This window comes from Papio anubis, chromosome 1 (assembly GCF_008728515.1).
Source record: "Papio anubis isolate 15944 chromosome 1, Panubis1.0, whole genome shotgun sequence".
Lineage (NCBI taxonomy): Eukaryota > Metazoa > Chordata > Mammalia > Primates > Cercopithecidae > Papio > Papio anubis.
This window is the reverse complement of record NC_044976.1, coordinates 121,295,690-121,319,702: the sequence shown is the minus strand read 5'-3', so window position 1 is coordinate 121,319,702 and position 24,013 is coordinate 121,295,690. Positions and strand designations below refer to the sequence as shown.

At 42.5% G+C, this 24,013-nt stretch overlaps 1 protein-coding gene across 1 annotated transcript; it reads left to right on the top strand.

Moving 5' to 3' along the window:
- Positions 1 to 35: 35 nt before the first annotated feature.
- Positions 36 to 12,899, top strand: CTSK (cathepsin K). Its single transcript, XM_003892593.5, has 8 exons — positions 36 to 1,234; positions 2,587 to 2,707; positions 3,170 to 3,292; positions 3,378 to 3,533; positions 5,150 to 5,368; positions 9,386 to 9,551; positions 9,821 to 9,926; positions 12,210 to 12,899. The coding sequence occupies exons 1-8, from the start codon at positions 1,179 to 1,181 to the stop codon at positions 12,307 to 12,309; spliced, it is 1,047 nt and encodes a 348-aa protein (XP_003892642.1). The 5' UTR covers positions 36 to 1,178; the 3' UTR covers positions 12,310 to 12,899.
- Positions 12,900 to 24,013: the final 11,114 nt, after the last annotated feature.

The following is a 24,013-nucleotide window of genomic DNA, read 5'->3' as shown; positions in this document are numbered from 1 at the left end:
TGTATTATTTTTAGTAGAGATGGGGTTTCACTATATGTTGGCCAGGCTAGTCTCGAACTCCTGACCTCAGGTGATCCACCTGCTTTGGCCTCTCAAAGGCCTGGGATTACAGGCGTGAACCACCGCACCTAGCCCATTAGCAGCTCTTAAAATCCAGAGGCATAAGCCTGTACTCTTGAGGGTTTATGCATTGAATCCAGCTAGAAACTGAGTCTGTTACAGATCCCATTTATTATCCTTTCTATTCCAAGAAGCCTTTTTTCCTCCTTCCCCACATCTGTTTATGGAAGAAAATGAAGTTTGGGGTGTGGTTTGAGGACTCAGCGAGATTCTTATGATCTGTCACATGCCTGGATGTTGGGGAAGCATTTGGAGAAGCTCATGTGACTTGTCCTAGATTGGGAATTTTAATTGAGACAGATGATGTTTATCGGGCATCCCACCACCTGAGGGCTTTAGCAACAGAGTCACATGGGAGTCCATCAGAACTTATGGCACTGATTCAAGTGCTGTCATAGATAACCAGGACTGCTGTTTTTGGTTACTTTTAAAGACAATTTCATCTGGACTTTCTGGGTATATCCTCCAGCAAAACCACATTAGGCTGGGAAAGCTATTCTCCTTCCTGGAAGTAATGACAACTTGCAACCAACAAGCTTACAAAAATACAAAGAATTCTGGAGCGTATGGCTTCCATTACATTATTTTTTTATAGCCTTTTATGTTCATTCCCACATCCCAGAGGTGAGGGTCAGACACAAATTTGAAAATAGGTTTCAATGTTGGAGAGGTAAATCATAACAGGAAAGGGGTAGGAAAAGATGTAATCCCCCAGTGTTATAATAAAGATATTGAAGAAGAAGGATGGGAGAGACTAGGGTTGTGTCCTTCCTTTTACTCACCAAAAGAGAAGGTAAGCTCCTATTTGAGTCTATAGATACTGAGGTCTTGTTATTTGCCACCAAAGACAGTCTTGTGAGATTAAATACCTAGCAACTCACTACCCTGGCACACATGCTGCACACACAGAAACACTACAAATCCACTGACTCCTTCCCTCCTCCCTACCCTTCCTTCTCTCAGCATTTCTATCCCCGCCTCCTCCTCTTACCCAAATTTTCCAGCCGACCACTGGAGCTGACTTCCGCAATCCTGATGGAATAAATCTGGCACCCCTGATGGTCTGCCCACACTTTGCTGCCGAAACGAAGCCTGACAACAGTTCCATCAGCAGGTAACATTTGCAACTTCCTAGATCTTTTAGCTTTTCATTCCTGTCAATTCTCTAAGAGTATTAGGGATGTATTGACTTGAGAATCACAATGAACTTTTAGCCTTTGCAGATGAAAACTGAGATACACTTCTTAGATCATTCCCTGGCTAAATAAAATCTGCCTTGAAGTCTGTAGAATTCCTTGTATGATTTATATATATACATACATGGTTGTAAGTAAAAGCAAAGTATATAGGGAATCATTTGCCTATCCTTCAAGGGTGGCCTTTCTGCAGTGTTTTCTACTTTGGCCAACAAGGATCAAAAGGGTTAACTCCCTAGTGAGGAGGACGAGGAGAGTGGTATGGGGAGGTGGTAGCTCAGTGCTTCCTGTTTGCTGAAACATCTCAAAGCCCTTAACACTCTAACTTTTAAGTGTCCTACTGGACATTTTGCCAGTTTGAAAAAATTACATGTAAATGGACTATAAGCAATTGTGTAAGCCATATGACATGCTGCAAGCTGCAAATTGTTCTTAAAATGGAGGATTTGTAATTAAGCAAGCCAATGCAAGAAATGAGTGAAGCTAGCTAAACTTATGAAAAGCTGTGAATTTAATAATCATAGAACATTGCTTTTCAGTCTGAACATTCTTCTAACAAACCTTGGATCTGAGGCTCCTTGTCCTGTGCGGCAGCCACAGTGGTTTTTTGTTGTTAGGGGAAAAATAAAAAACCTTGCCCGCAGCATCTGGTTAAGATTAGGGCAGTTTCCTGCCTAAGGAGGGAGGGGAGAGCAAAAGGAGGAAGAAATGCATAAGGAGAATGAGGAGATAGAAAATGTCTCAGAAAACAGGAAACATTGTCATATTTTCCCTTGTCCTCTTCTGACAAGATCTGGGAAAGTACCAGAATTTAGGCAAGAAAGAGAAAAATGCCTCGAAGAAATGATCAGGAAGCAAAACTTAGATGGAAATCTCTCCTTTGTGTATTCTGAACCCCACTACCACCTTGCTCTTTATCTGTCTCCAAGCCTGCTGAGGACCCTGGAGGAAACAGGCACTGAGCCCATTCTGATTGTCCAGTTTCTATCCTATTTCTGGTTGTGTAAGTGTGTGTGTTTGTGTGTGAGAGAGAGAGACAGAGAGTGTGTGTGTGTTGGTTAAATCTCCCGAGAGAGAGAGAAATGGCTACATCTGCCTAGATCAAAACTTGGAACCAGATGTACCAGCACCCTATCTAAACACAGGTCCCTCCTGACTATCGTTGATTTATCACCCTTTCTCTGTCTACCTTCCTCTTCCTCATAAAGCCTAGTTTTCCTTGGTTTCCCTGCCAAATGGAAGAGTTTTCCCTAATTACATTCTTCTGCAGGATGTGGGGGCTCAAGGTTCTGCTGCTACCTATGATGAGCTTTGCTCTGTACCCTGAGGAGATACTGGACACCCACTGGGAGTTATGGAAGAAGACCCACAGGAAGCAATACAACAGCAAGGTGCCTGGGGTCCTGAAGGGGGCATGGCAGGAGGGCTGAGACTTGAGCTCTCCCATCTTAGCTGCAGACTCCCTTCTTCAATCCAAATGCTTTATTCCTAGCAAATCAGTCTCTCTTTCCTAACTCACGTTAACATACGGTTTTCATTCCTATGCTTCAAATCATCCTCTGTCAAATTGTATCCTTCTTTTGCTTTATAAGTGTGTTACATTTCTCTTTTGGGAAGATTTCTAAGATTAATGCTATTCATCTATAAGCATTTTTTCTGTCTCTCCAGAGCTTTGTGTTGTATTTCTTTACATATTATCTCTTCTTGCAGGCCTTAATAATTCCATGGTTAGTTCCCCAACTAAACTGTAAAGTTTTATGATTGTGAGTTTCCTTTATTCTCCTAAAACCCTTCACAATATGACATATGTAACTGTACACGGTCTATACAAGTACTGACTATGCTTTGTTTAGGTGGATGAAATCTCTCGGCGTTTAATTTGGGAAAAAAACCTGAAGTATATTTCCATCCATAACCTTGAGGCTTCTCTTGGTGTCCATACATATGAACTGGCTATGAACCACTTGGGGGACATGGTAAGTACAGCCTCAGCTCCTGTCCCACCTGCACCGTTTGCTTTAGTTCCCTGCTGATGCCTGGCCTCTTTCTTCTTTGTCTCAGACCAATGAAGAGGTGGTTCAGAAGATGACTGGACTCAAAGTACCCGCCTCTCATTCCCGCAGTAATGACACCCTTTATATCCCAGACTGGGAAGGTAGAGCCCCAGACTCTGTCGACTATCGAAAGAAAGGATATGTTACTCCTGTCAAAAATCAGGTACTCTCCTTTCTTCTGGGTGTGCATATGTAATCTGGCATGACCTTTTCCTTTTTCTGCTGCTTTGTTCTTGAGGTGAAAGGGCACCAGGAAGAGAGGGCAAGGGATTAAGGTACATCTCCCCATTCCATTATTTAACCTCATTTGTTTCTGTACATTTGGGTTGTTTCTGGTTTTTCTTTTTCCTTTCCTTTTTTTTTTTTTTTGAGATAGAGTGTCACTCTGTCGCCCAGGGTGGAGTGCAGTGGTGCAATCTTGGCTCACTGCAACCTACACCTCCCGGTTTCAAGCGATTCTCCTGCCTCAGCCTCCCGAGTAGCTGAGGTTACAGCACGCACCACTACGCCTGGCTAATTTTTCTATTTTTATAGAGATGGGGTTTCACCTTGTTGGCCAGGCTGGTCTTGAACTCCTGACCTCAGGTGATCCACCTGCCTTGGCCTCCCAAAGTGCTGGGATTACAGTCGTGAGCCACCGTGGCCTGGTTTTTCTTTATTACAAATAGTGTTGCAATAAGCACCCTTGTGCATATATTTTTGTGCACATGTACAAATATTTATGCAAAACAGGTCCTAAAATTGGAGTTGCTGGGTCACAGTCCTTTCCCCCCGCAAAAAATTATTATTATTGTTATTTTTTTTTTTGAGACAGAGTCTCTGTCACCCAGGCTGGAGTCCAGTGGCGCAGTCATGGCTCACTGCAGCCTCAACCTCTCAGGTTCAAGTGATTCTCCAACCTCAGCCTCCCTAGTAACTGGGACTACAGGCACATGCCACCACACCCCGCTAATTTTTAAAAAATTTTTTGTAGAGACAGGGTTTTGCCATGCTGCCTAGGCTGGTCTCAAATTCCTGGGCTCAAGCAATCTGCCTGCCTCGGCCTCCCAAAGTGCTAGGATTACAGACATGAGCCACCATACCCAGCCCCAAAAAGTTTTTGCAATCTTACATTCTTACTAGCATGAGAATGTCAGTTTTTTCACAACCCAAACAACACAGGATTGTATCAGCAAGATAAACAATTGATTTAACGTTCATATAACAAACACTTTTTGACCCCCAGAACCTACCAGGTGCAGTGTTAGGCAGCAGAGATTCAAGATGACTAAGACACAACCTGTGTCCTCAGGAAATCTCAATCTAAAAAAATAGAATAGGAAAGAAAGAAAAACCTACAATCTAGCTGCATGAACAATAATAGCTAATACTTCTTGAGATTTTATTGTGTGTCAGGAACTTCTTAGCTCTTTACATGAGTTAAATATTTTAATCTTCATAACAATATTTTATACATAGAGAAACTGAGACACAGGCAAGTTTAGTAACTTACCCAGGGTCACATAGCGACTGGGTGGCAAAGTCAGAGTTAGAACCCAGGACAACTGCCTCCAAAGCTGGTACTGTGCTCTGCTTTACTGTAGCTAATAGTAAAAATGGTAGCAAAAATCAATAGCAGTAGAACAATGCATCAGATGTTAAGGGGAAGAGAAAGACTCACAACAAAGACAACATTTGTGCTGAAATTTTTAGAACACATGGAATTTCTTCAGGCAGGTAGAGAGAAGATATAGAAAATATAAACAGCAAAGATTGATAGTTTCTCTGTATGCCTCTCAGGGTCAGTGTGGTTCCTGTTGGGCTTTTAGCTCTGTGGGTGCCCTGGAGGGCCAACTCAAGAAGAAAACTGGCAAACTCTTAAATCTGAGTCCCCAGAACCTAGTGGATTGTGTGTCTGAGAATGATGGCTGCGGAGGGGGCTACATGACCAATGCCTTCCAATATGTGCAGAAGAACCGGGGTATTGACTCTGAAGATGCCTACCCATATGTGGGACAGGTGAGATTGCTCCACACAATTATACAGCTCTGTCAGCTCCTCCTTCCCCAGCATGATATTTTGTACTAGAAACAATTCCAGAAATACTGTTTTCTGTTACCCTACCCTGCTTTCTTGATGGAAATAATTTCCCACAGAAGACTAAGAAGATTTCCACAATCTGGGGGAACTTAGGGAGCTTAAGCTACTATAGTTCCTATTTGCCTGTCTGCCATGGAGAGAAAATAGAGGCTAGGCCACCTACCCCATAGACTTCTGAGCAGGGTTCTATAACCCTTTGCTCAATTCCTCACTCCCACAACAAACCCACAAACCCACCATGCCATTGTGTGGCTTTATTTTATATGATCTCGGTGTGAGTTTTCAGAACATTTAAGGAAGTTATGTAAGTTTACATGCTAACATGTATAAAATGAGAGAAAAAACAAGTTGCTTCATATTAGAGATAAGGGATTAATTCAGTTCCTTCTGCATGGTCCTCTAGTCATAGGAAGGAAATCGTATCTGAAAGGGAGGCAACCTGAGGGTCTTTTTATACACATAGGGCTGGGACTGATAGATAATATAATGTAGGGCCTTCACAACAGAAACCTCTGAAATAGGCATAGCAAGTTTGAGAATAAAAATGATGGCTACTGTGTTCTAAGCCATGTCCTTAGTGCATTTTTTCTTTTTCTTTTTTTCATTTAATCTCATAACAACTCTGTAAGGTAGACTTATCTTCAATGTATATGTGAGGAAATGGACACTTAAGGAGATAAGACACTGTAATTCATACCAGTAGTATGTAGCAAAGGTAAGATGTATCTACTAGGGATGTTTATCTTTAGCAAACATTCCTAGGTATGTCTCCCATACACATGTGCAAGAATTTCTTACTAGGATATAATGACTTGGAACTGAATTGTCTGGGTCTTAGGGTATATCTATTTTCAACTTTACTACATAATGTCAAATTGTTTGCCAAAATATTTGGAAAAATTTATACCTGCAATGTATAAGAAATCCCATTGAATCACCTTTTTATCAGTGTGTTTATCTGGCCATTTGCATTTCTTCTTCAATGAATTAACTGTTTATCTTTTGCTCATTTGTTTTTCTTTTTATTTATTTGAAACAGGGTCTTACTGTGTTGCCCAGGCTGGAGTGTGGTGGTACAGTCATAGTTCACTGCAGCCTCCACTTCCTGGGCTCAAGCAATCCTGTCACCTCGGTCTCCCAAATAGCTAGGATATAGGTGTATGCCGTCATGCCCACCAATTTCAAAAATCTTTGAATTTTTTTTTTTGTTGTTGAGGCTAGGCATGGTGGCTCATGCCTGTAATCCCAGCACTTTGGGAGGCTGAGGCGAGAGGATCACTTAAGCCCAGGAATTCCAGATCAGCCTGGTACAACATAGCAAGACTTCATCTCTACAGAAAATCTTTTTAAAAGTAGCCAGGTATGATGGTGTGCACCTGTAGTCCTAGCTACTCGGGAGGCTGGTTGGGAGGACAACTTGAGCCTGGGAGTTCAAGGCTGCTGTGAGCTATGATCATGTCACTGCTCTCTAGCCTGGGTGACAGAGTGAGACCCTGTCCTGAAAAACAATAAAAATTTTTTTTGATAGAGACATTGTCTCACTACGTTGTTAAGGCTGGTCTCAAACTCCTAGGCTCAAGCAATCCTCCCACCTCCCAAAGTGCTGGGATTACATAATGTGAGCCACCATGCCTGGCCTACCTCTTTTTTTTTTTTTGAAATGGAGTTTTGCTTTTGTTGCCTAGGTTTGAGTGCAGTGATGCGATCTTGGCTCCCTGCAACCTCCATCTCCTGGGTTCAAGCGATTCTCCTGCCTCAGCCTCCTGAGTAGCTGGGATTATAGGCACCCACTACCATGCCGAGCTAGTTTTTGTATTTTTAGTAGAGACAGGGTTTCACCATGTTGGCCAGGCTGGTCTTGAACTCCTGACCTCAGGTGATCCACCCGCCTCGGCCTCCCAAAGTGCTGGGATTACAGGTGTGAGCCACCGTACCCCACCTCTTACCCATTTTTAGTTGGGTTGTTTTTTCTCTTTCTTAGCAATTCTTAAAAGTTTAAAAAGACTATTTGGATACCAGTACTATGTATTTAAAAGTTGAGGTTTGTCTTTTCATTCTCTTTATGATGTCTTTCAATCTAGAAAAGTTAATTTTAATATAGTAAAATGATTAATTTTCCTTTGCAATTTTTGCAATATGTTTTATTCATTTATGAATGGAGAAAGGTAAGAAAAAACAAAATTTTAAAAAGAAGAGATCTGGCCAGGTATGGTGGCTCACACCTATAATCCCAGTACTTTGGGAGACTGAGGCAGGCAGAGCACTTGAGGTCAGGAGTTTGAGACCAGCAGGGATAGCATGGTGAAACCCCATCTCTACTAAAAATACAAAAATTAGCCAGGTATGATGGCGTACACCTGTAATCCCAGCTACTTGGCAGGCTAAGGCAGGAGAATTGCTCGAACCCAGGAGGCAGAGGTTGCAGTGAGCCAAGATCATGCCATTGCATGCCAGCCTGGATGACAGAGAGTCTGTCTCAAAAAATAAAAAGATAAAAAAGAAGAGATCTGATAGGGCAGCAGCCAGATAACATTTTAAAGGGATGGTATTATAAGTTTGTTCCAGCTATAATGCAGGTTATTCTGACTTTAAAGTATCATCACATAACATCTTTTTGAGTCAGTTTCCAAGATATTCTGTTTCACTTGTAATTCTGTGTAGTTTTTGGCACCAGGAGCATCAGGGATTTGGAGCACATGGCAGAAACAAAGGCATATTGAAAAATATCAAGGCAGTAGACCACTGTAATCTTAAAATAGCACAGCAAATGCTGCTATTGCTGTTAATATTTAGATAATGTTAGATAACGTATTTTTTTAGAGGATATTTCACTATCTTACACAGGCTGGAGTGGAGTGGCTATTCACAGCATGATCATAGTACACTAAAGCCTCAAACTCCTGAGCACAAACAATCCTCCTGCCTCAGCCTCCTGAGTAGTAGATAGTATATTCTTGTGGATGCAACCTTAGGGTTCTGAAGGGGTAGTCTGTAGGAAAATGAATTGCTGAAAAGAATACACCACCTTGACATGGGCTATTATCCGATTCCATAATTGTGGCTTCCCAACGAAATATTGCTAACTACCTGTAAAATATAGTGTTGGAAGTCATAGGCTAAATTGCTAAGTTCTTTAATCTATTTTAGTGTCATGTTATGTACTTTCATATTTTGTCTTTGATGAGAGCACAAGGATCACACCAGTTCCCCTGATATAGGTGTAGAGGGCCCAGGTCTTCCCTCTAGCTAAACCTTGACCTTGGCCTCCTGTCCACACAGAAGCTGGTGCCTTCCTGCCCCCTGAGGCTAATACATACTATGTGGCCAGAAGATGGTTTATGCTTTTAAAAAAAATCTTATTTCAGAAATCTTTCCCTACTGTTTTACAGGTTTTCCTCCCACATTTATGTCTTAAAACACCTGTAGTTGATTTTTTTTTTTTTTTTTGAGCCGGAGTCTTGCTCTCACCCAGGCTGGAGTGCAGTGGCATGATCTTGGCTCACTGCAAGCTCTGCCTCCCAGGTTCACGCCATTTTCCTGCCTCAGCCTCCTGAGTAGCTGGGATTACAGGCATCCACTACCGTGCCTGGCTAGTTTTTTTGTATTTTTTTTTAGTAGAGACGGGATTTCACCGTGTTAGCCAGGATGGTCTCGATCTCCTGACCTCGTGATCCACCCGCCTCGACCTCCCAAGGTGCTGGGATTACAGGCGTGAGCCACCGCGCCCGGCCTGTAGTTGATTTTTATGTGTGGTGGAAGGCGGGAATCCTCTTTTCATATTCTTTTTTGTGAGGAAGAACAGACCCTCTCTAGAAACCCTAGACTGCTGCCTCTGTTAGTTCACTGGCATCACTCAAAATATTGGTTGAGTTTCTCACTCACTGACTCATTGCCTATTGCTTTGTCCTACTTCTATTACAATCTTGTTTCTTCCAGGAGGAGAGCTGTATGTACAACCCAACAGGCAAGGCAGCTAAATGCAGAGGGTACAGAGAGATCCCTGAGGGGAATGAGAAAGCCCTGAAGAGGGCAGTGGCCCGAGTGGGACCTGTCTCTGTGGCCATTGATGCAAGCCTGACCTCCTTCCAGTTTTACAGCAAAGGTAAGAAGCTGCTGATCCTATAGAGCACTGTCTTTTATGATACAAGCTTGATGGCTTCTCGAAGGACCTTGGGTATTTTCAGTACTAGTTTTTGTATTCAGATGGAGGCAGCCAGAGAGAAATTAACAACTACTGCAGTACGGAGCAGCATCTCTGTGGTAAACCCTCCTGACAGGGATGGAATTCTACAGAGAGTCTCCTGGACTGGGAGATCCCACAGGGTGACCCTTGGATTGCACAGAGCCTCACACTGATAGTTTGTATTCTAGGTGTGTATTATGATGAAAGCTGCAATAGTGATAATCTGAACCATGCGGTTTTGGCAGTGGGATATGGAATCCAGAAGGGAAACAAGCACTGGATAATTAAAAACAGGTAATGATGGGAACACTACTTTTGTTATTCAATCACCCTTTTAACACTCAACCTCACCTCCAGCTTCCCGATATTCCTTTCTCTGTCCCAAATCAAGAAAACATTATCTCAGGCTTCTCACTTCTATCTTCTCAGTCAGAGGCTCTTAATTCTGAGTCCAACACTTAATGGCCAGTGTGTTAGTCCATTTTGCATTACTACAAAAGAATACCCGAGACTGGGTAATTTATAAAGAAACGAGGTTTGTTTGGCTATACGAAGCATGGCACTAGTATCCACTCAGCTTCTGATGAGGCCTCGGAGCTTTTTCTCATGGCAGAAGGCAAAAGGGGGAGCAAGCATGTCACATAGTGAGAGAGGGAGCAAGAGAGAGAGGGAGGTGCCAACTCTTTAAAGAACCAGCTCTTGCATGAACTAATAGAGTGAGAACTCACTTATCACCAAGGCGATGGCACCAAGCCATTCATGAGGAATCCACTCCCATAACCCAGACACCTCCCACTACACCCCACCTCCTACATTGGGGATCACATTTCAGCATGAAACTGGGAGGGGACACACATCTAAACCATATCCGCCAGACAATAGTGCTCAATTATGTGCTGGGCAGATACTCCCTGTGTGCAAGATGCTTAGTGACATACACAAACCAATGAGCAGGTGACACCTTCAGTGAGCTCAGAGCCCAGTAAGATAGACGTAACTAACCACGAGATAAAGCAGTACAGAGAATCAGCAGGAGCTTTGAAATTACATATTTTTACTTTCTTTTGTCTCTAATATGATCAGTTTCTTAGGGTGGTTTCCATTAGCAGTCTGTCTTTAACAATAGGGCAACAGCGTAAAGGTTTAATACTCCTTTGAACAGTTTTTTCCCTTCAAGATACACTTAGGATACACGTATATAAGAACTTGCCAAAGATTGTGAAGAGAAACATTTTTTAGAAATAAGATATAAACAAAAAAAGTTGGTGTTTACTTTCCTATGTTGGGGAACAAAGAAAACTCCAGGGTACCTTGTTTTCCATTTCTCTTTAGCACCTTGTGACTTTTGGGGAGGGGCAAATTGATAAGAATTATAGTTTTCCTTTCCTGGCTGATCACCATTAACCTGGCAGCAGCACTGGCTAAATCTGCTGTCCTTAGTGCCCTCCAAGGAACAGGAGCCCTAGACTCTGGGGAGCTCACAGACTCACGTAGTGGTGTTGTTCAAACCTGAAGCAACTTTTTATATCACAATTCCAACTCAAGATGAACCTGAGCATCTTCCCAAGTCTCCCACAGCTTCTGTCCTGTGTTGTCCCTTCTCTTGACTCCCAGCTCTAAGCACTTACCCTGTTCTTTCATGATCAGGTGCCATGTGTGGAGATACTTCCAAGAGAGCTGGGAGGAAGAAAGGACACACCCGGGCAGGATCAGGAACACTGGGGGCCCCTAGAGAAGGGGAGAGTGGGAATAGAGTACAGGTTTTAAATAAAATGTATTGGGTAATTAGAGAAGTTGCTGCTTGGGGAAAGAGGACTGAAAACAATTCAAGAAGATATACAGACAGTCTCTCCTCTCTCCTCTTTCTCTCTCCTGTGTCTCACGTCATCTCTCATGTCTTCTAGTCTCGCCACTCATTTCCTTAATAATCTCATCTACTCTCATAGTTTCATCCATCTCTTCTATAGGGTTTACTCCCCAATCAAGATCACCAGCTTCAGCCTCTTTCTTATGCTCTAAACTTACATTTTCAAGATTAATCTTCCCCAAATACAGCTCTGATCATATCACTCTCCCACTCAAAATCCCTTACTGACTCCTCCACTATGATGGGTCACAGAGTAAAGGTGAAGCTGTTTAACCTTGCAGTAAAGGTAATTCAACCTGGTCTCAATCCGCCTTTCCAGACATCTCTCCCACTACACCCTGTTAGGCACACTGTTTTTCAGCTACATGATCCTAACAGTGCCCCACACTTTCCTGCCTCTATTGTTCATTTCACACCCTTCCACTGGCATCCCCTTCCCACAGGTCGAAATTCTACTCAGCCTTTTGGCTCAGCTTAAATGCCATCTCTTACATCAAGCCTCTGAGATTCTCTTGATCAGAAGGAATCTTCCCTCCTTTGATACCTGTAGTATTATGCCTTCTTCCTATTTCTTGACTTTAAACTCTTTAAAGGTAAAAACCATCATATTCATTTTTGTGTACCATCAGTATCTCGCACAATACTCAGTAAATATTTTAATGAATAAATAAACTAAGAGTACTAAGTACTTTTCTTGATTGGTCTTACAGCTGGGGAGAAAACTGGGGAAACAAAGGATATATCCTCATGGCTCGAAATAAGAACAACGCCTGTGGCATTGCCAACCTGGCCAGCTTCCCCAAGATGTGACTCCAGCCAGCCAAACCATCCTGCTTTTCCATTTCTTCCGCAATGGTGCAGTGTAACGATGCACTTTGGAAGGGAGTTGGTGTGCGATTTTTGAAGCAGATGTGGTGATGCTGAGATTGTCTGTTCAGTTTCCCCATTTGTTTGTGCTTCAAATGATCCTTCCTACTTTGCTTCTCTCCACCCATGACTTTTTTCACTGTGGCCATCAGGACTTTCCCTGACAGGTGTGTACTCTTAGGCTAAGAGATATGACTACAGCCTGCCCCTGACTGTGTTGTCCCAGGGCTGATGCTGTACAGGTAGAGGCTGGAGATTTTCATATAGGTTAGATTCTCATTCACAGGACTAGTTAGCTTTAAGCACCCTAGAGGACTAGGATGACCTGACTTCTCACTTCCTAAGTTCCCTTCTATATCCTCAAGGTAGAAATGTCTGTGTTTTCCACTCCAGTTCATAAATCTATTCATAAATCTTTGGTACAAGTTTACATGATAAAAAGAAATGTGATTTATCTTCCCTTCTTTGCATTTTTGAAATAAAGTATTTATCTCTTGTCTACAGTTTAATAAATAGCATCTAGTACACATTCATTTTGTGTTGGATACTGTGCTAGGTGCTGGAAGAAAAAAGATGAATAGAACGTTTTCTCTGTACTTGTTGCACTCACAGTCTGGTTGTAGAGACTGTCACATAAACATTTCATCCCAATTCATTTATTTGTTCATTCCTTCAGCCAATATATATTGAGTGCTTACTCTGTACCAAGAACTGTACTACATTTCTGGGATTAAGTGGATATAAGGAAATCTCAATGTTTAATTCTGCCTGAGGGGAGACATGAGGAGTGACATGGAAACTTGAGTCTTGAAAAACATTGTAAGGTTAGTTTTTCTTTTCTGTCTCTCTCGCTCTGCCTCTTTCTCTCTCTGTCGTCAGGGTCTCCCTCTGTTGCCCAGGCTGGAGTCAGTGGCACTCATAGCTCACTGCAGCCTTGATCTCCTGGGCTCAAGAGTTCTTCCCACCTCAGCCTCCTAAGTAGCTTGGACTACTGTGAACACCGCCATGCTTAGCTGATTTTTAAAAAATTATTTTTTGGGAGACTGAGGTGAGAGGATCACCTGAGCCCAGCAGTTTGAGACCAGCTTGTCTCCCTATGTTGGCCGCCTCGGCCTCCCAAAGTGCTGGAATTATAGGTGTGGGCCACTGCATCCAACATGACACTGTTGTTAATATGGCTATAATCCCCAAATTGATCTACAGAATCAACACAATTTGTATTAAAATCCCAGCTGGCTTCCTTGCAGAAATTGGCAAGCTGACTCTAAGATTCATATGGACATTCAAGGGCTTCAGAATAGCCAAAACAACCTTGAAAAAGAACAAAGTTGGAGGACTTGCACTTCTCAGTTTCAAAACTTAACTTCATACCAATAGTAGTCAAGACAATGTGGCATAGGATAGGCATATAGATCAATGGAATAGAATTAAGGGTGTAGAAATAAACCACATTCAACTGACATGGGGTGCCAAGACAATTCAAGGTGGGAAAGAATAGTCTTTTCAAAAAATCATGCTGGACAACCAAATAACAACATGGAGAGGAATGAAGTTGGAACACTACTCCATCTCATATAAAACATTAATTCAAAATGGCTAAAAACCTAAAGGTAAAAGCTAAAACTCTTAGAAAACACAGGGGTAAATCATCCTGACCTTGAATTAGGCAGTGGTTATGACACCACAGCACAAGCAACAACAACAGAAAATTAGGGCTGTGTGCCGTGGCTCATGCCTGTAATCCCAGCACTCTGAAAGTCTGAGGTGGGCAGATCACCTGAGGTCAGGAGTTTGAGACCAGCCTGGCCAACATGGTGAAACCCTGTCTCCACTAAAATACAAAAATTAGCCAGGCATGGTGGTGGGCCCCTGTAATCCCAGCTACTTGGGAGGCTGAGGCAGGAGAATCACTTGACCCTGTGAGGCAGAGGTTGCAGGGAGCTGAGATCACACCACTGCACTCCAGCCTGGGTGACAGAGCGAGTGCTTAATAAAAAAAAAGAAAAATTAGGGTGCTTAATAAAAAAAAATTAGGGTGCTTAAAAAAAGTTAGATGATTGGACTTCATCAAAATTAGAATTTTTTGTGCACCAACGGACACTATTAAGAGAGGATAAAGACAACACAGAATGGGAAAAGATATCCACAAGTTATATATCTGATGAAATAATTAATATCCAAAATATGCAAAGAACTCCCACAACTCTACAATAAAAATAAAAAATAAAAAATGGGCAAAGGACTTGAATACATATTTCACCAAAACAGATATACAAATGGTAAATAAGCACATGAAAATATGCTCAACATCACTAGTCTATAAGGAAATGTAAACCAAAACCACAATGAGATACACTTCATACCCATTAGAATGGCTGTTACGACAACCACAAAAATCCAGAATGTAACAAGTGTTGATGAGGATGTGGAGAAACTGGAACTCTTGTACATTGTTAGTGGGAATGTAAAAGGGTGCACTTGCAGTGGAAAACAGTGTGTTGGTTCCACAAAAACTTAAACATAGAATTACCATATAATCCAGCAATTCCACTCCTAGGTATAGATCCAAAATAATTGAATGCAGGGATTCAGATACTCATACACCAATGTTCTTAGCAGCATTATTCACAAAAGCCAAAAGGTAGCAACAACCCAGTGTCCATTAACAGATGAATAAATAGCTTAATGTGATAATATTTTACACAATGGAATATTATTCAGCCATAAAAAGAAAGAAAATTCTGGCTGGGACGGTGGCATGCCTGCATAGTCCCAGCTACTAGGGAGGCTGAAGTGGGAGGATCGCTTGAGCCCAGAAATTTGAATCCAGCCTGGGCAACATGGTGAAACCCCATCTCAGGTAAAAGAGAAAGAAGAAAGAAAGAGGCCGGGCGTGGTGTCTCACGCCTGTAATCCCAGCATTTTGGGAGGCCGAGGCGGGCGGATCACTTGAGGCCAGGTGTTCGAGACCAGCCTGGCCAGCATGATGAAACCCTGTCTCTACTAAAAATACAAAAATTAATTGGGTGCAGTGGCTCATGCCTGTAATCCCAGCTACTTGGGAGGCTGAGGCACAAGAATCGCTTAAACCTGGGAGGCAGAGGTTGTGGTGAGCTGTAATCGCACCACTGCACTCCAGCCTGGGCGACAGAGTGAGACTACATCTCAAAAACAAACAAACAAACAAACAAAAACCACTTTATTACTTAGCCTTGTGATTCCAAATTAAATATTAATCATTTTGTTGTTACTCTTCTCTACTTCTCTTATGGTCCATATTAGCAAATTCTGACCCTGCCTCTTCAAAATATAATATGAATCTGGACATTTCTTTCTCCCTCTACCATGACCACACAGTTTAAGTTCCCTTCGTTGCCCCCTAGTCTTATGTAATAGTCCTATAACTTCCCTACTTCCACACTACACTCTGCCCTACAGTCTATTTCTCCCTGTACAAAACTCTCCATTACTTTTTCATTTATTTAACAAATATTAAGTCTCTACTATGAGGCAGGCACTGTTCTGGTAATTCAACAGTGACAAAAATTCATGACCTCATTGGGTTTATATTTTAGTGAACTTAGAATATAATATAAAAGTCTTAAGTGGCCTACAAGCAGAATGATCTGGTCCCAGGCTTTTTTCTTAGGGGGGAGATGGAGTTTTGCTCTTGTCCAGGTTTGGAATGCAATGGCGTGATCTCAGCTCACTGCAACGTCCGCCTCCCGGGTTCAAGCGATTCTCCTGCCTCAGCCTCCTGAGTAACTGGGATTACAGGTGCCCACCATCACACCCGGCTAATTTTTGGTATTTTTAGTAGAGACAGGGTTTCTCCATGTTGGTCAGGCTGGTCTCCAACTCCTGGCCTCAAGTGATCGGCCTCCCAAAGTGCTGGGATTATAGGCGTGAGCCACCAGGCCCAGCCGTTTTTTGTTTTTTGTTTTTTGTTTTTTGTTTTTTTAGGATAGGGTCTCATTCTGTCACCTAGATTGGAGTGCAGTGGAGCAATTACATCTCACTGCAGCATCGACCTCCTGGGCTCAAGCGATTCTCCCACCTCAGCCTCCTGAGTAACTGGGACTATAGGCACATGTCACCACGCCCAACTAATTTTTGTATTTTTTGTAAAGATGAAGTTTTGCCATGTTGCCCAGGCTAGTCTCGAATTCCTAGACTCCAGTAATCCACCTGCTTCAGCCTCCCAAAGTGCTAGGATTAACCACCGTGCCTGGCCCAGGCCACCTGTCTGACTTCATTTCAGCCTGTGGTGTTATGGATAGTGGTTCCCAAAACAAAATTAGAATGCTGTTAGAAATAAGGAGTTGTTCAGGAAATGCTCCTGCCTGTATAAAAGAGTGCTTATCAACACCTCTTCCCCAGTGAGAGACAACCCAGGGCCTCATTTGGTTACTGTGTTCAACTCTAAGACCAGGATTTCTGGCTGATGATTTCTTTCTGATTTCTTTCTCAAATTTGGATATGGCTCCTTGAGGCCTGGCAAGCAGATGCTTAATATTTGTTAAATAAATGAAAGAGTAATGGGAGAGTTTTGTACAGGGGAGTGATGTGACCTGGGGTACAGGGAAGAATAGACTGTAGGGCAGAGTGTAGCATGGAAGTAGGGAAGTTAGAGGGCTGTTACGTAAGTCTAGTGGGAACTTAAACTGTGTGGTCATGCTAGAGGGAGAGAGAAGTGGTCAGATTCGCTTATACTGGGTAAAACTTAAACTATCTTAGCCAATATATCTTTAAAAAAAAATGGAGAGGAACCGAGTAATTATAATGAAAACTCTAATTCTGGAAAGAGGAGAATGGATGAAAAATAGCACACAGTTATCGTTGATCTGTAGCATAAATTATGTCCTGCTAGGCAGGAATATGGAAGACTTCCTGCCTGGCAGTAGAATGAGTTCCTTGGCGAGGTAACTGGGAAACTCAAGGCTCGCTTTCTATGGGGATCTTCTTTATGGTCTAGCATGGCTCCTGCTTCTTCCTGCTAGAGGATCTTACTTGTCTCTTATTCTTCATGGCTATGCCAGAGATGGGCACATGGAAATGCCCTTTCTGGGCATGCCCTATTCAACTTTAGCTGTGGTACAAATTGGAAACCTAGAAAGTACAATAGATTGCTGGGCCTGGGGTTTCTTTGGCAATACGTTCCCATAAAAGTTCAGTAGCTTTTGGTCTGAGTTGTCACACCCAAAAAGTGTTTTTCTAGATAAAATGTTTAAATCTGAGAATTTCAAATTCCTAGGAATCAACCTCAATGCGGTGCCATCCCCCTAACCTCCATTTAATGGTACTTGTCCTAAGAAGCTCAAAATAAAAGCCGTAAGAGCAGACGTATACCCATAATCTGAGCTATGCCCTCTTTTCTGGGAAAATGCTTAGCTGGAGGTGCATGACAAAACCCTGGAACTCTGGTCTTACTTCTTGCTGAATCTTTTGCCTCCTTGCCTCTGCATTAAGTTTAGTTTGGTGCTTTTTATTTATGTACTTTTTTGAGATGGAGTCTTTCTCTGTTGCCCAGGCTGGAGTACAGTGGTACAATCTTGGCTCACTGCAGCCTCTGCCTCCTGGGTTCAAGCAATTCTCCTGCCTCAGAGTAGCTGGGATTATAGACTCCCACCACCACACCCGGCTAATTTTTGTATTTTTAGTAGAGATGGGGTTTTGCCATATTGGCCAGGCTGGTCTCAAACTCCTGATCTCAAGTGATCTGCCCACCTCAGCTTCCCAAAGTGCTGAGATTACAGGTGTGAGCCACCATGCCTGGCCAGTTTGGTGCTTTTTCTACCCTATAGGGCTCTAAACGATGGGATTTTATATTACAGGCTATAGGCAGAGAGAACTTCACTTAGCAAAGTGATATATTATTCTTTCTATGCTTTTAGATAGAACACTTTCAGATTAAGTTACTAAGTAACTTTCTTGTATCCTTTCTTTTTTCTTTCTTTCTTTTTTTTTTTTTTTTTTTTGAGACTAAGTCTTGCTCTGTCGCCCAGGCTGGAGTGCAGTGGTGTGATCTTGGCACACTGCAACCTCTGCCTCCCGAGTTCAAGCAATTCTCCTGCCTCAGCCTCCTGAGTAGCTGGGATTACAGGCGCCCGCCACCACACCTGGCTGATTTTTGTATTTTTAGTAGAGACAGGGTTTCATCATGTTGTCCAGGCTGGTCTCGAACACCTGACCTCAGGTGATCCACATGCCTCGGCCTCCCAAAGTGCTGGTATTACAGGTGTGAGCCACTGTGCCCGGCCACTTTCTAAAGCCTACAAAAGAAGCCAACATATGCCAATATGCTGAATTTTTCCTATCATTTCTTTTTCTTCTTCTTCTTCTTCTTTTTTTTTTTTTTTTTTTTGAAACAGGGCCTCATTCTGTTGCCCAGGTTTGAGTGCAGTGGCACAATCCTGGCTCATTGCAGCCTCGACCTCCTGCACTCAAGTGATCCTCCCATCTCAGCCTCCCGACTAGCTGGGACTATAGGCGTGTGTCCCACACCCAGCAAGTATTTGTAGAGAAGGGTTTTGCCATGTTGCTCAGGCTGGTCTCTATATCCCAGGTTCAAGCAATCCGCCTGTCTCCCAAAGTGCTGGGATTACAGGGGAGAGCCACTGCGCCGGGCACTATCATTTCTTCTCATACCACACTCCAGTGGGCCTGTGGTCTTACCCCAAAACAATAGGCAACAGATATTTCAGGAATTCATAATTTCCAGTTTGGACTAGAGTCCTCATTGCCCTATCCCCACGCCCTCCATTCAGCCAATTCCACATTTTAGAGTTTGTAACTTGTACCAAATTTTGAGTCAGCCAAAACTGACTACTCTTCTTTGCAACAAAGAACCTCATGATACAGGTCTTGCAGGCTGTGATTGTGTCACATGCTCATTCCCCAACCAGTCATTGTAGCCAGAGGGATACAAAGTTTTGACAGGCTGACCTTGGGACCTATGCCCACTCTTGAAGCTAGGGGTAAGATTGGTTCTATCTTAAGTCCAGGAGTGTCGGGGTTTCCCCATTTTAAAATCAGAGTGCTGTTACTACGAGGAGGAGGAATGGAAGCTGGAGAAAAAACATATATACTTCCAACATCTTTTAGCTTAGCTATTCTCAACTTTCCCATATTACTATAGAGAGGACAGATTTTGTTCACATTTCCATGGACATGCTCACAAAATAATGTCAGTCGCTGGTAGCTACCCATAATTCTCTCCTCCTCTCTCCCAGAAAGCATGCTGGAATGCACATACATCAACATAATATTATTATAGGGATCATCTGCTGAATCGGCTCTAATTGTTAAACATATCACTTTCAAATGTTGGTACTTTTTTATTAGTAACAAATTTCTCGTGACTTACCTTGTAATTAATGTAACACATCAAATATGTCACACCAATTGTTGTTATTCATTTGTTAGGGGAGGGAGCTTATCATTGGCTTCTAGAGTACTCACTAATCATGTCTTATTTTGTTCTCTTGGTAAAATTAAGCTCCTTCTTTGAGCACACATTGCTAGGTGACAGGGAGTACTTGTAGGATAATGGGGGATGTCTACCAGGATCAAATAATGCACCAAGCAGATAAGCTATACAGAATATCAGAAATAATATATATTTTAATTCAGAACATTCCTGTTTTCCCTAATGACTCAATAATTCTGTTTTCTTTCTTCAGAAATAGTTATTGCATAATATTAACATAAAGTTAATTGAGGGGGAAACTCAACATTATGGTAAAATTATCTTTTCTAGTCCCATATTCTCCTACAGTCCATGAAGGGTATTCCTCACCTCACCTCCGTGCATTTCTTGGACAGTGGGGTCAGTAAGAAGTGAGCTATTTTATTACGAAAATAATGTCTGTTATTAAATTCCTAGCACACTTGGGTAAATTAACAGAGACTAGAGCTAGCATCGGTATCATCCTAAAATTCAAAATCCTCTTCTTTAAGACTAAATAAGGATAGGGCGCAGTGGCTCACGCCTGTAATCCTAGCACTTTGGGAGGCTGAAGCAGGTAGATCACCTGATGTCAGGAGTTCAAGACCAGCCTGGCCAAAATAGCAAAACCCCGTCTCTACTTTAAAAAAAAAAAAATACAAAAATTAGCCAGGCATGATGGCGTGCCTGTAATCCCAGCTACTGGGGGGACTGAGGCAGGAGAATTGCTCGAATGTGGAGGTAGAGGTTGCAGTGAGCCAAGATTGTGCCACTGCACTCCAGCCTGGGCAACAGAGAGAGACTGTCTCTCACACACACACACGCAAAGACTAAATAAGATAGAGAAACTTTAAGCAGCTGATTTTCAGGGGGCATGAAGCTAAGAGATGGTGACTTCAAAAGCTGGAGAAGGCACAACTGTAACAGGTGGGGACAAAGCTTCCTTATTTTGCTTTCATTTCTCCTTTTCCACGTTATTCAGGAGATGTTTCCTTGTTTGTGATGAAAGGGAGTCAGCATTCCCAATAAGACTTAGTGTTGCACAGCATTCTGGATAAGACTTAGTTGTTGTGCAACTCTTGTGCAAAACATTTGCCTTGTTTTTTTGTTTTTAATTGCTACCAAAATAAATTTGCAACAAGTGTGCCCCATTTCAGGGCAATTTACAGTGGAAAAATCCAATTTGCAGCTTTGGAATGTCACAGGATGATGTTTAAGTTTATAAAATACCTTAAGTGATACAAGAATAGATTATCTAATGACATGTTCCCCTAATGTATTCAAACACTGTATGTGTTTACAGACTTTTACATACCAGGAGGAGATTCAAAGAGAAACATAAGACTTAAAGCCTCAGAAGCCACTGCCAAATCATGATGAACCAGAAATGAAGACAAACCATATAGAATATTATAATTAGGAAAAGTTAATTCAATAAATGTTTATTGATTATTATCTAAATATGTGTTAAGCCACAGTGCAATACAAAGATGAGTAAGACAAGATCCTGTGTTTTCAAGTTAGCTAGTGAGATAAAACTATCTTATGTGCTACAAATACAGAATCAGAATTTCGTGGTACAATTTGTGTCATGAAAGCGTAGCTGGAGGGAAGAGGAGTTGGGGTAGTTAGAGAAGGCTCTGTGAGGAGCAGTACTCAAGTGGATCTTGCAGAACAAAGAGGCCAAGGAATGGAGAGAGCCATTCTAGAAAGGAGACAAGAATGATTGGGCAACTGGGGAGGTCCATGGGACCAGCCTGGCTACAGCAGAGGCTGTTTTTTCAAAATCTGGGGTTTTGTTTGTTTGTTTGTTTGTTTTTGTTGTTGTTGTTTTTTGAGACTAGTCTCGCTCTGTCACCCAGGCTGTAGTGCAGTGGTGCGATCTCGGCTCACTGTAATCTCCGCCTGCTGGATTCAAGCGATTCTCGTGCCTCAGCCTCCCAAGTAGCTGGGACTACAGATGAGGCATGAATTTTTGTATTTTTAGTAGAAACGTGGTTTCACCATGTTGGCCAGACTTGTCTAAAACTCCTGGCCTCAAGTGATCCACCAGCATCGGCCTCCCAAAGTGCTGGGGTTACAGGCATGAGCCATCAGATTGCCTGAGCTCAGGAATTCAACACCAGCCTGGGCAACACGGTGAAACCCTGTCTCCACTAAACTACCAAAAATTGGCATGGACACGTGTGCCTGTAATCCCAGCTACTCGGGAGGCTGAGGCAGAAGAATTGCTTGAACCCAGGAGGTGGAGTTTGCAGTGAGCTGAGATCGCACCACTGCACTCCAGCGTGGGCAACAGAGCGAGACTCCCTCTTTAAAACAAAAACAAAAACAAATTGAGTAAAATGCTCAGGAAAGGGGGCCAGAGCATGGGGAAACAGCCTTGGAAGGCAGGGTCCAGGACTTCATGCAGCAGGCAACAGAGAACATTTCTAGAAAACGGCATGATAAAAATGTGTTTTAGGAGCACAATTTGGCAGTGATGTGCAGGATGAGATTATACAACAGACTGGATTGAAGGTGCTGAAATAATTTAAATCATCAGAAAATACTTATTTAGTGTCTGCTTACCATCGCACCATATACTGTGGAGGATACGAAGAAGAGTAGGGCCTACAGGGACCCTGTACTTTATGGGCTAACAGGTAGTTACATAAGGCAAAAATGCAAATAGTTATCATAATAGGCAGAAAATTAAGAGGATGGTTTTTCTGCACTTAGTCTATGTGTCTGCCACAAGGAGCCTCAAAGCCTCAAAGCTTGGTAGAAGCTCAAAAAGTGACATCAAGTTGGGGATAAAGAAAGTCTTTTTGTTTGTTTGTTTTTGAGATGGAGTTTCACTCTTGTTGCCTAGGCTGGAGTGCAATGCGTGATCTCGGCTCACTGCAACCTCTGCCTCCTGGGTTCAAGCAATTCTCCCACCTCAGCCTCCGGAGTAGGTGGGATTACAGGCATGCGCCACCACACCCAGCTAATTTTGTATTTTTAGTAGAGACAGAGTTTCACCATGTTGGTCAGGCTGGTCTTGAACTCCTGACCTCAGGTGATCCACCTGCGTCAGCCTCCCAAAGTGCTGGAATTACAGGTGTGAGCCACCGTGCCTGACGAAGAAAGGCTTTTTGTAAGAGCTATTTTCAGAAATGGTCCATGAAGGAGGAGCAGAATTTCAAGAGGCAGAAATGAGAAAAGGAAGTTCCAGAAAGAGGGAGGCAACATGATAATTTTAGAAATGCACTACTTTAAAAACAAGGTTGGTTCTCTTCTAGGTCAGTGGACAGTTCTGTCCTCTTAAACAACTTAGCCTCTCAGAACTTTAACTTCTCCCCTGTAAAATGAGGATAATAATATCTACCTCATAGAGTTGTGAAGATTAAATAATAATGCACAGAGTCTAGCACACTCATTGGCATATAATTGGCATCCAACTAATGTTAGCTAGGATTATTATGATCATTAAGTGAGTCAACAGTGCAGAGGGTGACAAGCATAGATGATCTGGAAATATGAAGAAAACTAGTTGCTTGGAGTATAAGGTTCTTGTGTGAGGATAGCAAAGATGAAACTGTAAAGATACGGCAATGCTTTTGTACAGCATCTGAATAAATACTGGAATAAGGACTTTGGTTCAAATTAGTAGGCAATATGGAATTATTGGAGAGTTTTGACACAGAAAATATTTTTGTTTGTTTTTATTCTTTTAGAGAGAAGGTCTTAGTCTGTCACCCAGGCTGGAGTGCAGTGGCAACCTCCTGAGCTCAAGGGATCCTCCTGCCTCAGCTTCTCAAGTAGCTGGGACTACAGGGGTATACCACTGTGTCTGGCTTTTATTTTTTGTAGAGACAGGGTCTCACTATGTTGCCCAGGCTGGTCTTGAGAACTCCTGGCTTCAAGGGATCCTCTCTCCCTTGGCCTCCCGAAGTGCTGGGATTACAGGTTGTGAGCCACAGTGCCGAAACCGGAAATAGATAATTATATTATAATATATTTTAAATATTCCATCTCTCTCTCTCTCTCTCTCTCTGTATCTACCTCTATATCTTTTGAGATGGAGTCTCATTCTGTCACCCAGGCTGGAATGCAGTGAGTGACATGATCACGACTCACTGCAGCCTTGACTTCCTGGGCTCAAACAATCCTCCTACCTCAGCCTCCTGAGTACCTGGGACCACAGGCACATGCCACCACACCCAACTAAATTTT